The 15,831-nt window shown below is 37.6% G+C and overlaps 2 protein-coding genes across 2 annotated transcripts in view; one reads left to right on the top strand and one right to left on the bottom strand.

The window, feature by feature from the left end:
* Positions 1 to 15,831, bottom strand: part of LOC134652897 (ESF1 homolog) — a 273,742-nt gene that overhangs the window by 195,036 nt on the left and 62,875 nt on the right. The gene's annotated exons all lie outside the window — the stretch shown is intronic.
* LOC134652580 (CTD nuclear envelope phosphatase 1 homolog) lies at positions 232 to 9,870 on the top strand. The gene is made up of 7 exons (XM_063507745.1): positions 232 to 514; positions 598 to 664; positions 2,820 to 3,010; positions 5,279 to 5,391; positions 5,953 to 6,068; positions 6,740 to 6,890; positions 9,621 to 9,870. Exons 1-6 carry the CDS (start codon positions 416 to 418, stop codon positions 6,883 to 6,885), a joined length of 732 nt encoding a protein of 243 aa, XP_063363815.1. The 5' UTR covers positions 232 to 415; the 3' UTR covers positions 6,886 to 6,890; positions 9,621 to 9,870.

The following is a 15,831-nucleotide window of genomic DNA, read 5'->3' as shown; positions in this document are numbered from 1 at the left end:
ACAATTTATTAAATCGGTATCAATTTAAGTTCATGAGTTTTAAACTCTTAACACACTACCGCACCGCACCAAGTTCACGGTGCGCCGCACCCATAAGTGAGAGCGAGAAAGAGATATCTCACTCATCGTGATATCGTGACCTTGGTGCGGTGCGGTAGTGTGTTATGGCTTTAAGCAAAATCCTGGAAATTTGAACGCATTATAAAGTCACAGACAAAATTTGAAAGGACGAAAATCGTTCTATGTTGCTTGTGGTGCGGGAATTGGGTCGATTATGTCATGGCGGGTTAGATGTTTTCGGCACTTGATTCAATGAGATTTGTTTTGAATTACGCCGTCAATGATCCCGTCGTGTACTTCATTGTTTAAAACTACGCCTGATTATTTAGTATTGATCCTTTTTTAAACAATTCAAATGCTGAAACAATTGCAAATGGGCCTTCGCGCGTTTATGCTCCTTGCTTCGAAAGTATGGAGTTGTGTTTGTTATATGTTTAAGAAGCAATACCGAGTGGTAATTATAAGTTTAAGTGATTGTTATGTTGTGTTTTATTGTATTTGCGCAGACGTCTCTACGTTCACGTGGTTTGGTTTCAGTTGGCTCAATACCAATCTGTCAAGTATGAGGTGTACCCACTGTCCCCAGTATCTAGACATAGGCTGAGTAAGTATTATATTTTTTTGTATACTTTATCTCTCTTGTTAATGCAAATCGCACTAGATTTCCCTTTATCCTTATCATATCCATGTTCTGTCAGAGTCCGGATGATATATCTTGGATTAAATATACCCTTTTATCTGTTTGTGCTATTGAAACTTTCTTTTAGCCTTGTATTTTCATATATATCAGTAGTTTTATTGTATAAATCTTATCATAATACCATTAACATGTTTACCACAATATTGACATAGATCTATCAACAAACATGATTTCTGATAACATTACCAAAGATACCTTTATGATAACATACATCCTACATAGTTTAGAAATATAGAATATTACTAAAGTCTATTGATAAGATATTCAACTACAGTATGCACCAAATTCTATAAGGCAGGTAGAAAGCAATTCACCGGTGTTACTTATGAATATTTCTTTTGGTTTATCTGACAATGGTCCAAGCTTTCCCGAACATTGTTTTCCTGTCATTTACAGAAAGTAGCATTATTGGGTAACAGTGTCGGAATGCTCTCTGGACAACATTGAACCCTCAATTCCCAGGGCCTAAATGTGGCAGCCGAAAATGAACCTTGTAGTTTTAAACTTAGATCTAAATTTGTATTTACTTTTTTTACTCAATAAACCATCAACAGGATGTTTTAATAGTAATTGTTATACTTTAGTGTATTGTCATGGCAACCAATGCACAAGGGATATCCCTTCTATGGACTCATGTGACAAGTTTAATAATGTTCCTAAAAGAGCATATTGTCGTAATGAATGCCAAATCCGTTATGTGCTCGATTTTTGATTGACAAATAGTTACCTAGCAACAAATTAATAAGGTATTAATTACTTTGATTAAAATCACGCACATACCGGATTTGGCATTCTCAACGATGATATGCCCTTCTTAAAGGCCGGCAATGCACTTGCAAGCCAGGCAATTTGTCTCCTTGTCAGTCTCCTATATAATTAAAAAAAGCAAGCTGCTAAATCAAAAACTTGGGGCAAAAACATGATTGGGTTCAAACATAGATATTCATGAATCCTAATTTTCTTTTATTTAATAAATCGTCACTACTTTGAAAGTATCTCTTATCTCTCTCTGCTACTCAAAGTTAAAATGCAGTAACTCTGTATGCATACCATACATAAAGTGTCATTCAATAGAACTTGTTAACTATGTAAACAAAAGTTACTAGTAATTTGACATTCGGTGTCAATTTTAGTATGGGGGTTTGTTTACATAGTTAGCAAGTTCTATTGAATGACACTTTAGTTACCATGTTTTTCTTTTGATAGAGAGAATACAATACACAATGCAAGTTTTTTTCAAAGTAGTCAGAATATGTATGAATAGGACACCTAGGAAACGGGAAAATACATTTACAGGAAAAGTCATAACTTTATTTTTCATGTTTCCTCTCTCATAAAGCCCCGTCTCCATATCCGCGATATGGAGACAGGGCTTAACATAAAGTAACCATATTGTCATGTTAATACTTGTATGCAATGAATGAGGGCAAACAATTCTTATCAATTGTTTTTATTATGAAAGGAAATAACATGAAATATGAACTGTCAACACCACATACTGCAGCACTTTATTAAAAACAATTGTTACATATTAAATAACACAATACAAACATTGTTTATAATTATAATATATGAGAGATTTTCTGTGACCTGTTTTTTTTTAATAATGTTGCTTTTTTAGTCCAGTAGGATATGTAAATATTTTTTTAACTTGTTTATTAGTATGTCCATCACTTTTACATTGTCGGATTTTCTAAAATGTAGACACACAAATTTAGATTCTTATAGTTTAGGTATGTTCAGAAATTTTTTATAGTTGTCATGTTTACACATTTTGACAACAATGGGGTTTGGTCATCAAAATTGTAATCATTAGAAGAAAATGAAAGTCATATAGGTACTAAAGAAAACATGAACAAGCTCTCCAGTTGCAGAGGCATTATATTTTTTAAAGGTAATTGCAGCTCATGCCTCAATCCCAAAAAAAGCTCTTTTTTTGTAGCCTCAGCTTGTAGCCTGCCATGTTGGCAAATTTTCTATACTCTGCCTAACCTAAAATATGGTTATGAGTACCACAATTTCATTTAATAACTGCCTAACCAATTTTCTCTATTTCCAGGTCTAGTAAAGAGAAAGATGCTGGTCCTAGACCTGGATGAGACGCTAATCCATTCGCACCACGACGCAATGCTGCGGCCGACAGTGAAGCCGGGGACCCCTCCAGACTTCGTGCTGAAGGTCACCATAGACAAGCATCCTGTCCGGTTCTTTGTACACAAGCGGCCACACGTCGACTACTTCCTTGATATAGTAAGTGTCTTTTATAAGATTAATCCATTAGCGCCACGACGCGATGCTGCGGCCGACGGTGAAGCCGGGGCGCTGCCAGACTTCGTGCTGAAGGTCACCATAGACATTATAGACAAGCATCCCGGCATGTTGACTACTTCCTTGACATAGTAAGTGTCTTATATGTAGCAGGAAATAAAAGGCTTTTTATTTTATTTTATTTATTTTATTATGATAGAGGCAAATAGCGTAAAGCGCAACGGATTGTAGCTTATGGACACTTGCGGCTGCTACTACAGAGAGTGTGTCTACTATGTTAACAGAGCATAGTCGTAATAAACCTCACGCCACGCTCGAAGAGTACAAACCGCTAAGATCCTCTGAAGATCCTGAGAAAGCCACTCGAGAGCAACGGAAATGAGTTGCTTTTTATGAGATTGCAATCCATAACATTTATTTATAGATGGCACAGACACTTGTCTATATTTGCTTTGCATGTATCTATTAAATGTCTTTGTTTTCAAACATATAAATCTTTCTTAATGTATGCAGAGAGACAGGACCATTTGTTAAAATTGCTTTAATGCTATGTTAAACTACGATTATGAGTATATTGCGTGCGTAACGTACAAACGAAGATACAGTACAATAAACGACTTTATCAGGCTGTAATAAGGTTTTGAATATTTATCCTAAATGTACCATACAACACTTAACAGAACTGATCATTGGTCGACCTTATGTCTTTGCAATAAGGATTGATTATGAATCATCAGTTACGTACAGTACCTACAGTACAATTCACAAACATCTGTACAAGCCAGAGTTCCAAAAATATGTTTACACGCCGCTAAGACACTGGCAATAATGTCGTGTAGGTAAATATATTTTTGGAAAGTTGGCTTGTAGAGACGTTTGTGAACTCGACAATACATTTGAGTAAGTATTGTTGTTTTGAAACATTCCATTCCCTTAGGTTTACGTTAATGAATGAAACAAGCAAATGAATTAAATTAACCAACATTACTCGAGGTGTGATCAACACTTAGCACATGCTTGCCACATGTGGCGTGGTTATGAGATATGTTAATAAATATACAAAACCGGTATACATTTTTGCACGAGGGCTGCAAAATAGCTCGACGGGGCATTGTGAATGAAATAAAAATGGCTGGGTGATGTTTGTTAGCCGCATGTGGCATGGTAGAGATTATATACTAGTGGCACTGCGAGCTGTTGACCTCGCGATCTCGCGAACCCCTTAGAGCTACGCCACGCCACACAGACAGGATCGACAAATAAATTCCATATATTTCATAATCGAACCCACGCAACTTTTTACTAGAATCGGTTAAGTAATGCAACACGTAATTACAGGAGAGGAGAACAGCCGGGTCGAAAGAATGTTGCCTAGGCTCAAACGGAGACGGTTCGTGTTCTTCCACAAGAACTTTATTTTACATTTTTTCCACAAAACGAATACTTTATTTGTTATCATGTTGTGTCCCACTGCTGGGCTAAGGCCTCCCTGTCTTTCTTCCACGCATCTCGTTCTGTGGCAATATTAGGCCAATCTTTCCGAAAGACGTCAAGATGGTGCTGCCATCTCCTTCGAGGTCTGCCGTGAATCACGGGCCGTGACGCCGCACTATGTTTGGTGTCCACTCGGTAGTTTTCTTGGCCCACAAGTCGTTTGGCATATGGCAGATACTTTATATATATAGCTGGTCAACCAAATCTTGTCAGTAAAAAAAGGCGCGTAATTCAAATTTTCTATGGGACGATATCCCTTCTCGCCTACATTTTTCAAATTTGCCGCCTTTTTCTACTGTCATGATCTGGTTGACCAAGTATATAAAAGATACAGTAACTTTCAATGACACAGTAAATAATTAAAAAAATATACAGTAATATAATTAGTTTCCACAAAATAAAAATATCGACCCTAACCTACTCTCTGAGAAATGAAATCCTATTCATATTTTCAAAACAGTTTTATTGAATTGATAGGCTCCGTGCTCCAAACTGGCTGCCTTCAACTTCGCCGCCGCCGCACCTTCGCGCTATGTACACGAGACGCGTAAAACCCGCCGCGGCATCTCGTGTACATAGCGCGGAGGTGCGGTGTCGGCGCGGAGGCGGTACCGTGTACACGAGCCCGTGCGGCGGCGGTGCGGTATCGGCGCGTAGGCGGCACCGTGTACACGCGCCCTATATTACATCGATTACATCGTATATTACACAGTATATTACATCGATTCCTGGTTACCCTGCGCTCCTTGTTCCCAGGTATCGCAGTGGTACGAGTTAGTGGTGTTCACAGCCTCGATGGAGATATACGGCGCGGCGGTCGCCGATAAGCTGGACAACGGGCGCGGTATACTGCGCCGCCGGTTTTATAGGTAACTCAATTCAATGCTTCAAGGGACTGGTGAACTTGAGAGCTTTTGGAACACTGCTCGATTTGCTCTATTGACTAACCAACTAAGCTACGGAAGCTTACTCAACCCTGGTGAGTTTTTTAGTTCCTCATAGTCAGAGCTCGGCGGGGGTGAGCTATTTACCTTATTATAATTTGACAAGTCTTACGTCATATTATAAGGAAAATTGCTCACCCCCGCCGAGCTCTGCTCATAATACTTTAAAAATCTAAAAAAGTCATACGACGGGCAATTATAAGTATGATTATGTTTGTATGGAGAGGTGGTCTTCCACTTTCCTCTTAAATGTAGGTGTCACATATTGGTGTCTGAGGTTAGATATTGTAATTTTTGAACATAATACCATACAATTTTTTTTTGAAAAGTCACAAAGTAAATAGGTGTCCACTAGCAATATGAATGAAAATCACGCCCTGTTATGCCCGCCCTACACCTACAAGCACAAGCAAGGGTTTATCAAAAAATATACCTGTTCAATCAATAATGTATCGTACTTGTATAAGAATAAGGTTTCTTTTCCAGACAACATTGCACGGCCGAGCACGGCTCGTACACCAAGAACCTGTCGTCGATATGCGACGACCTGAACAGGGTGTTCATATTGGATAACTCGCCCGGGGCCTACCGGGACTTTCCAGGTTGGGATCTGTTGTTACTTTATTAAGCAAAGGATAATTTTTAATTAACGACATTTTTTTTTTCTTCACAATATTGGTAAGGACATGGGAAATCTACGTGGCGTTCTTAGCCAAAATTTTTAGTGAAACTTGATACATATTTTTTGTGTGTATGATCCGGATAACCCTTTTTTCAGGGGCCCCCACCTATATTACCTATTCCCCAAGGATAGGTATCTTAACTCCATATTCTTTGTCGGTTAAGATTTTGTTTATGGGTAGCCCAAAGAAAAAAGGTGTAGAAAAAACAGAAGTTTTATAGATTTACTTCCTTCCAAAGAGAAACCCCTCACTAGCGTCTCCCGAGCGTCGGCGTCTACTCAACCCTATGGCTGCTGCACGACGCAACGTTGGCGCAACTGCGCTGCGACACCATTTTCCATGCAGTTGACTAGACGCCGATGCTCAAAAGATAAAGATGCCAGTGGGGTCTCTGAAAGAGTTAACGTGACAACTTAAGACATTCATTGCCACCCAGCCAAACAAGACATCCGCGCCAGGCCAAAAAAAATCGTCATATAAAGCTGTAGTACCACGATCCCGACTATCGGGTCGTTCGGCCCGGGAACGAAATCATAAAATACCCGATAGTCGGGTTTTCGGCACTGAATGTGTTAACAACATATTTCCAGACAACGCGATACCAATAAAATCGTGGTTCTCGGACCCGCTGGACTCGGCGCTGCTCAACCTGCTGCCGGTGCTGGACGCGCTGCGCTTCACGCACGACGTGCGCTCCGTGCTGTCGCGCAACCTGCACCTGCACCGGCTGTGGTAGCGTGCGTGAGTACTGGCCCATACCTAACATGGACTCGGCGCTGCTCAACCTGCTGCCGGTGCTGCACGCGCTGCGCTTCACGCACGACGTGCGCTCCGTGCTGTCGCGCAACCTGCACCTGCACCGGCTGTGGTAGCGTGCGTGAGTACTGGCCCATACCTAACATGGACTCGGCGCTGCTCAACCTGCTGCCCGTGCTGCACGCGCTGCGCTTCACGCACGACGTGCGCTCCGTGCTGTCGCGCAACCTGCACCTGCACCGGCTGTGGTAGCGTGCGTGAGTACTGGCCCATACCTAACATGGACTCGGCGCTGCTCAACCTGCTGCCGGTGCTGCACGCGCTGCGCTTCACGCACGACGTGCGCTCCGTGCTGTCGCGCAACCTGCACCTGCACCGGCTGTGGTAGCGTGCGTGAGTACTGGCCCATACCTAACATGGACTCGGCGCTGCTCAACCTGCTGCCCGTGCTGCACGCGCTGCGCTTCACGCACGACGTGCGCTCCGTGCTGTCGCGCAACCTGCACCTGCACCGGCTGTGGTAGCGTGCGTGAGTACTGGCCCATACCTAACATACTTGGGTGGTACAACTTTTGCATGTCACTCGTTGCCATGGTTACGTTCTCCTGGGTCACTGTTTAAAACCTGATTTTTACGCATTTAAATTCACCAAACACGCTTTTTTGTGATACTTATGAACCCTTTCCATAGAGGGTCGTCTACCAAGCGTGTCAGAAGAAGGTGGTGTACAATGTCTTCTAATAAACTATGTTACTATTGTCTCTTGGCTGACCGGAGAGAATAAAAACAAGAAATACATAGTTGATCCACCCACTTATCACCCGGTTATAGGATCTTTGAAACCTTGTCCACGTGACGCACACTCAGACCCTGGTCTCGAGTAATAGCCTCTTAAGGCCTAGCCATACAAACGAAACGTCCAAAATTTGCCACTGAAATTTGAATCTAAAATGTAGGAAATAGAGTTGATTTTGCGTTGTTTGAAAATTGAACGAAACAAAGCAAAAGCGATTCTGTTCCAATTGAACATGGTTTAAATTACATCGAACTGAATAGGTACTATAGGTAGGACCTTGGGCCTTAGGAGGATAGATAACACTCTATCCTCGAAAGGCCCAATGTGATCTCATTAGCACTTTCACTACACCGTCTACACCTTATAAAATCCCCCGCCGCGTCTGTCTGTTTGTATGTTCGCGATAAACTTAAAAACTACTGAACGGATTTTCATGCGGTTTTCGCCTGTTAATAGTATGATTATTGAGGAAGGTTTAGGTGTAACCCGTGCGAAGCCGGGCCGGGTTGCTAGTTCATAGACATAAGTAGCATTTCTTTTGTGTCATTGATTTCTCAAACAAACTAAACTCATCCCAATTTACCAAACAATAAGGTTCAAATTAAAAATAGGAAAAATTTGTATGGAGGGCCTTGCGATGAAACACAGAACGAGCCGCTTCGTGAGGAAATTTCCACTCGAGACGTCGCGTCCGCGTTTTTCACAGGCGAAGCGTGCCTCGTACGTCTACACTAGAGATGCCCCGAATAGTTATTTTGGCCGAATACCGAATATTCGGCCCCTCTCGGCCGAAGCGCCGAATATTCGGCGACCGAATATTCGGCATGACATGCGAACATTTTGAGTCACAATTATTATGAAAACTGTTCGCCAACAAAGCAAAACGTTTGCTAAGATATATTTTTTGTTGAAAAGAATTAATGAATATAGTTAGAGTCAATCAAATCACACCCATGATAAAAATAAAATATTTTGTAATCAACAAATACTTATAAAAGTGCCTTCGTATTTAGCTACTTACTTTCCAAGAATACATTTTAAATATTAAACATAAGTACCTAGTATTTTGGTCATTTTTTGTGTTTTTATGTAGGTGTAATAGATATTCGGTATTCGGCCAAATAGTAGGCAACATTCGGCCGAATATTCGTGGCATATCTAGTCGACACAGACCTTATTACTTCGGGCGGTAATTTCGGGACTATTGGACAAAATCAAATATAATGCTTTTCATCAAAAGGTACCACATGTTGGTTGTCGATTAAGACTAATATCATTCCGATCATTCAATCTTCTCGGGACCTGTAAGCATGTTTGGCATGAATCTAGTATTTTAACTGGATCGGGCATGAGAGGTGGGGGGAAATGACCGAACGGGATAGTCTTATGTATCTTTCAGTAGGAGTAGCAGCGAAAGCGCTATTATTGTTTGTCCTTGTCACAGTCTCACATTTACCGTACCGTAAATACCTACTGTAAATTAGTATGTATTATGGTGGGCAACAAATAAATTCGACCAATCATAGTATCGCATTGCGTATGTTTTGTCCCTTACGGAGCCACGCGTATACCACTTCTATTATACTTCGTTTTTTTTAGCATTAGAAAAAAGGTAAACAATCTTGATGTGTCTTTTAATTGAAAAACACGTTTTAAAAATTAGTCACGGCAAATATGTAACAATTATGAATCTAATACGATCATTTATATTCTTCTGCTTTCATAAGTTTCAATAGTTTTTGATTTTAAAAAGCGTTTTTCAATTAAAAGACATGTCAAGATCGCTTACCTTCTTGCAAGTTCTTTCTAATGCTAAAAAAACGAACTATAGGATCCTACCTTCTATGATGTCTGGCTACAAATATTTTATATTTGAATGAAATATACCATTCTAATGAATGTTTTTTTTTTCTTTACAGAGGTGAATCAGCTTTTGTACAAAATGGGCCTCACACGGTCTGGCCTGGAACTATTTATTATTTCACTCGTTAAAAAATACGCCGTTCGCCGCTTATTTAAATATACATATAGATTTAACTGTAGTTCAATACGTTTGTTTAAGTTTTTTTGTGTTTTTCGTACTTGAAAAGTGAACGCTTATACATTATGTATATTCGTATATCTAGTAATGTTAGGATACAGGCGATTATTACGAGAGTTTCATACAAATATTGTTTTTATGTTGAATTACTTCTCAATAGTTAATAAATACTTCTTAAGATTAAAAAAAAAATCTTCGTATTGAGTGAAATAGCGAATATTTCGTATTGACATTTCTTCACCACAGTAAACGCCATCTATTGGCTGTATGTTTGTAATTATTTAAACATTGCATTCTATTGTAGTCCATAACTTCAGTAAATAAATTGATTGACATTTAAAAAAATCGCAAAAAAAAAGTGATTGTATTTCCCATGCTTATCTGTATGCGAAAGGGTTTAAATTGTATACTTGAGATTTTGTAGTATTCCTATGTTTAACAAAACCTTTGTACTTTATTTTGTTACCTTACTGTAAAGACACTATAGTGACTATTGGCAGATCTTACCTAATAATTACCATCCATGGTAACTAAAACGAATGTAGTAGGTAATATACTTTCGTTAGTACGAAATCGTACGAATACAATTGAAGACACATTTAGATTTTACCTCTTTTGTAATAAGATTCTAATTACTATTTAAATGTGTCATAGGCTGCTTAACTTAATACTAGAAATTAGACAATATTTGTATGAAATATTATTATTTGTTCTTAAGTATGTGTCTCGCTCTATATTGATGTGAAAGAGTGAGAAACCCAGTTTTAGAATGAACCTGAAATAATTAGAGTAACCCACCTTAACTTATGATCGCTAGTTTTTTTTAATCAAGCACCTCACTCAGATAATTCATCGATGTAATATCGATTTGTAATAGCAATTACTCGATTTAAAATGTTTAATATTTACAATTTTATACGCCATTTCTATGACGTTAAATGGGCTTTTTCTAAAATAAATATCGAAAACCCGATTCTTTCAAATCTGGACGTTCTTGGGCTCATTCTACTCAGAATCGACAGCACTCTCCATCCTACCATTAAAAAAAGATGTCTCAAAATTTTGTATGACAATTGTACATTCCACTACGTCACGTTACATACAAGTGAAAAATTTTCTCATACTAAAAACGTGACATAATGGAATGGACATTTTGGGACATCTTTTTTTAATGGTAGGATGGAGAGTGCTGTCGATTCTGAGTAGAATAAGCCCAAGAACGTCCAGATTTGAAAGAATCGGATTTTCGATATTTATTTTAGAAAAAGCCCAAATAATAACCTTTTTGTCATGTTACATCCATTCACCCTAATGCACAGATTAAATAACACTACAGAAGATACACCACTCTCAGCTACTACGGTAAAAAGGTTAAAACGTCAGAAACTGTTTTTAACCTAACGTGAGGTGCTCTGCTCAAATATAATGTTCTGTATGTTTTAAAAACATTATTTTCCAAGTCAGTTATTAGTAAACTTTAGAAAATGATTTGTCTGTATATGCCTTCAGGTTAACGAATGAAGTCTAAAAAGGAAACTTTAGTTTTATTCCCAATCGTAAATATATATATTATAAATGTGGATGTTTCATGGAAATAGTTTTAAATAGCAAAATATTGATATAAGGTGCGAGGTCGACTGAAACGACTAGTCATTAAATATTATTTTCTGGAAAATAATGTTTTTAAAATACCAACCTTCCATTCGAGAAAACTGTAAATAGTATAATGTAAACGGTTTCAGTGGTTTGTTCACTTCGGTATGTTTAAAAAATGATCTCTCATTTTTTTATAATAGTTTTTAATCGAAATTAATTTTCGTTTTGTACAAACTTTCGAAACCGAATTTTGATGACTTTAAAAATATTATTGTGAGGTAGATTAGTGTTTTTTAATTGGCAGATCACTACAACGAGAATTTCATTTTTTGTCACGCCGAGATTGTGTAGGTACCTATTACCGATGAATATTTTAACCGTAACTTTATCAACAGTTTGATATTATCTCACTAATAACTTTTTTTTATCTGGTAGTTTACTCGCATTGGCCGTCACATAATCTTCGTTTCATTCGGGGACCGGAAAACCCCTTCATTTGATTAATGTTTTCGATAGTGTAGGTATATAACCCTATTAAATGGTTACCTTATCATTGTGTTGGCCAGAGTTTGTCAATGTTACCATTGTGTTCTCTGTTAAGAGTTTTTGATATGGTAAGCGCGTATACCCAAAATTAACTTAAGTACATAATATAATTTTGGGTGTTACTTCGTCTTACTCCGTTTTATGCACCGTCAACCAGAGTGATTAGGGACAAAACTTAAAATTTGATTTACCTGAATATTTTTTAATAACAACCCACACAAATTGTATCATACAAAAACTACTATTATTTTAAAATCCAATGTCGAATTTGTGTGGGTATTTTCTCATATAAATCAAATTTAACGTTTTGTCCCTACGGTATGTTATGGTTCCTTTGTCTATGCTTAAAAATAATGTTTAAAAAAAAATTAAACAATATGAATTCGACTACAAGTGCTCGTTGCACACTTTGTCAGAAAATCGTCACTTGCGGTTAGAATCGGTATAACAGTCGAAATTATCTGAGATAAACATAAACCTTGTAATACCAACCTTCCTATCCAAGCAAGAAGATGCAAACTAGTTTTTTATAAGTTCAGTGAACTCTTAGTTCCAGATAATTTCAACTGCACATTCTCGGGTCGCATGCTGTGAGACAGGATTATGACAATAGGGTATTATGCTACTTAAATCATGTACAAAGTATGCAGGCTCAGTTCTGATAATAAGGTATGAATACTGACATAATCACTTTAGTTGTTAAATGCCCAACCGAATTAAAGTTATGGTACAGAAATCATACAACTAGAAATATAACAATGCAATTAAGAGGCCGGTATCGATTTTAGTCGCAAAAATGTAAAATTGATAGATTGAGTCGATGAAATTGTCCACCTTTTGTTACGTAATAGAAACAATAAGTACTGGTATCTATTAGCACGTCTTCTTATCTTGCATTTGTACAGATCATTTTTTTTTTAACTGACTCACTAAATTAGTAATGTTTTTTTTTTCTGATGGACGTTTAGGTAAACGCGCGTAAAGCACTGATTTAGTCGATCTTATTTCTAAATTTCGTGAAGTTTGGACTGCTAAAAATGGTAGTTTTGTATTACACATATCCTGTACTCCAACTTTCATAGACTACATTTTTGTTATATGATATTGAACAAGAGTAAATGAAAGTTAGACGAAATCAATTTTCACCAGAAATTACTTTAAAACAAGTGAACATTTTTCGTGAAAATCGACTTAATTTCAACGTAATTTTGATACTTAAACAATCTACAACATTTCCTGAAACTGTTCTTATACATCATTTTTAGGGTTCCGTAGCCAAATGGCAAAAAACGGAACCCTTATAGATTCGTCATGTCTGTCTGTCTGTCCGTCTGTCTGTCCGTCTGTCTGTCCGTCCGTATGTCACAGCCACTTTTCTCCGAAACTATAAGAACTATACTGTTAAAACTTGGTAAGTAGATGTATTCTGTGAACCGCATTAAGATTTTCACACAAAAATAGAAAAAAAACAATAAATTTTTGGGGTTCCCCATACTTCGAACTGAAACTCAAAAATTTTTTTTTTCATCAAACCCATACGTGTGGGGTATCTATGGATAGGTCTTCAAAAATGATATTGAGGTTTCTAATATCATTTTTTTCTAAACTGAATAGTTTGCGCGAGAGACACTTCCAAAGTGGTAAAATGTGTGTCCCCCCCCCCCGTAACTTCTAAAATAACAGAATGATAAAACTAAAAAAAATATATGATGTACATTACCATGTAAACTTCCACCGAAAATTGGTTTGAACGAGATCTAGTAAGTAGTTTTTTTTTTATACGTCATAAATCGCCTAAATACGGAACCCTTCATGGGCGAGTCCGACTCGCACTTGGCCGCTTTTTTTATAATTTATAACTATAATTTTTTGATGAATTTTTAAAAACTGCCCCTTCTCGTCATATATTGCCGGTGACGCACGCTCGGGACCTTATTATTAAAAGGCAAGATGAGAAGACGTGTTAATAGAAACCAATACTTGTTATTTAGATATTACGTAACAAAAGGAGTACAATTTCAACGACTAAATCTATCAATTTTACATTTTGGCTCTAAAATCGTTAACGGAGCCTTAAGCTTTACTATAATAATAAAAAAAACTTTTAAACATTAAGGCGAATCCTTTTTTTCAGCCTGTATCGGCCGATTTTAATAAGTGAGTTTTCAATTAGAATACACGTAATAACATAGGTCTATAATGAAAGCATAAAGCGTCATTTTTTTTTTCTCCTTTATTTATTTTACTTTTAATTTTTAAGCGTCATTTTAGATCTATGATAATAAGGACACAAGCATAAATAGGCTCCTAAATCATGTATACATATAGCTGGTCAAGCAGATCTTGTCAGTAGAAAAAGGCGGCAAATTTAAAAAATGTAGGCCCATAGAAAATTTGAATTTCGCGCCTTTTTCTACTGACAAGATCTGCTTGACCAGCTATGTTTAATAACCCTGCGCGTAGTTGAGTAAAAAATAAGATTTAGACCTTATATACCATAGAAACAATTAAGGGTGTTGGCATATCTATGAGACGTTTTAGTGAGACATGAGATTATCTGAAAAACAACTATAATTATCAAAGTAAAACAGGATTCCCAAAATGGTGAGCCGTGTCCCTTAGTGGAGCACATGTTTTATAATTTTTATATGGTCAAGAAATAAATTAATCAAAAGTTAAATTGTGTCACATGAAGGACTAAAAAATAGCACCTAAATCTATCTTTTTATATAGCAGTCGTAAAATTAACACCGACCTTTATACCGACATGTTTTCATTAAATTGCAATCTTTGCAATTTTACGTTTAAAGCAGGGATGTTGCGGATGCCAATTTTTTGACATCCGCGGATGCGGATTTTTAAAGGCTCACATCCACGGATGCGGATGTCAAGATAGGTACATAAAAAACGTCAAATATTACATTTCAGTAATTTTATTTATTTCAAAAAACCGGCCATATGCGAGTCGGACTCGCGTTCCAAGGGTTCCGTACATTAAGTCCCACTCACGCTTGACTGCTCATTTCTAATAGGTTTTTTTGGTTAATACCTAAATTACCTAGCAGTCTAGCACTTACGCCGAATGCTAAGACGTTCCTGTACATCCATCCGCATCCGCATTAAATCCGCATCGATTTTATGCGGATGTTGAAAATAATGCGGATGTTCCGCGGTTGCGGATGCGGATATTCGCAACATCCCTGGTTTAAAGGCGATATTTGTATGAGACAGAGCTACGATAAAAACATTAAGTGCACATGTAACTGGACGCGGTATACTGTGTCCTTCATTATTGTCAATTGCTGAACATTATGTTATTGCAGTAAGGTTTACAAAAGGATATATGGGCAAAAAGTAGTGACAAGAAAAGAGCGTACTCCCATCTTAATAACCGGCAACGCACTTGCACCCCTCTGGTGCTTGCCTTACCATCAGGCGATTATTCTGATTATTTCCCTTCTGTACCATAAAAAAGGGGCACGGGGCACACGTATACTGACGCATAGGTACGTAATTGTCACGCTCATACCTATAGGTACGATATTTAATAGGTAGGTATTTCCATTATATATATATATATTGTTATAAGATTTTATTAACTGGCGGTTACTTACAATTTTTTCATTATTTGTATGTAAATAGTGTTAGTGTAGGGCGTTAACGCCAACTTCATAAAATGCATAACGGTACTATATATGTTTAACCGCCAGTGTCCCTCAATTCTAGAACATTTAATGCATCTGCAACGTGTATGTAGTTGCAAGCGTCCTTTGGCTGCAGTGTCTATGTACCAAATGAAACGTATCTACGTTTTGGTTGCACCCATAACGGCAATTAAAAAAAAACGCGGTACTAACAATTAGTGCACGTTTCTTCAAGCATACCTATTGGTCAAAAGGTTAAAAAAACTCATCTGGGAGAGTTTTGGTGACTAAAGTGATTATTAC

The sequence above is a fragment of the Cydia amplana genome, chromosome 12 (genome assembly GCF_948474715.1).
Source record: "Cydia amplana chromosome 12, ilCydAmpl1.1, whole genome shotgun sequence".
NCBI classification, from domain to species: Eukaryota; Metazoa; Arthropoda; class Insecta; order Lepidoptera; family Tortricidae; genus Cydia; species Cydia amplana.
Note: the sequence above shows the minus strand (reverse complement) of the source record. Positions and strands in the feature narration are given on the sequence as shown.

Coding starts and splice junctions, on each gene's coding strand:
- LOC134652580 (XM_063507745.1), top strand. CDS start 416: ATGCTGAAACAATTGCAAATGGGCCTTCGCGCGTTTATGCTCCTTGCT. Junction 5,392..5,952: donor CTGCGCCGCCGGTTTTATAG/GTAACTCAATTC, acceptor TTTCTTTTCCAG/ACAACATTGCACGGCCGAGC. Junction 6,069..6,739: donor GGCCTACCGGGACTTTCCAG/GTTGGGATCTGT, acceptor ACATATTTCCAG/ACAACGCGATACCAATAAAA.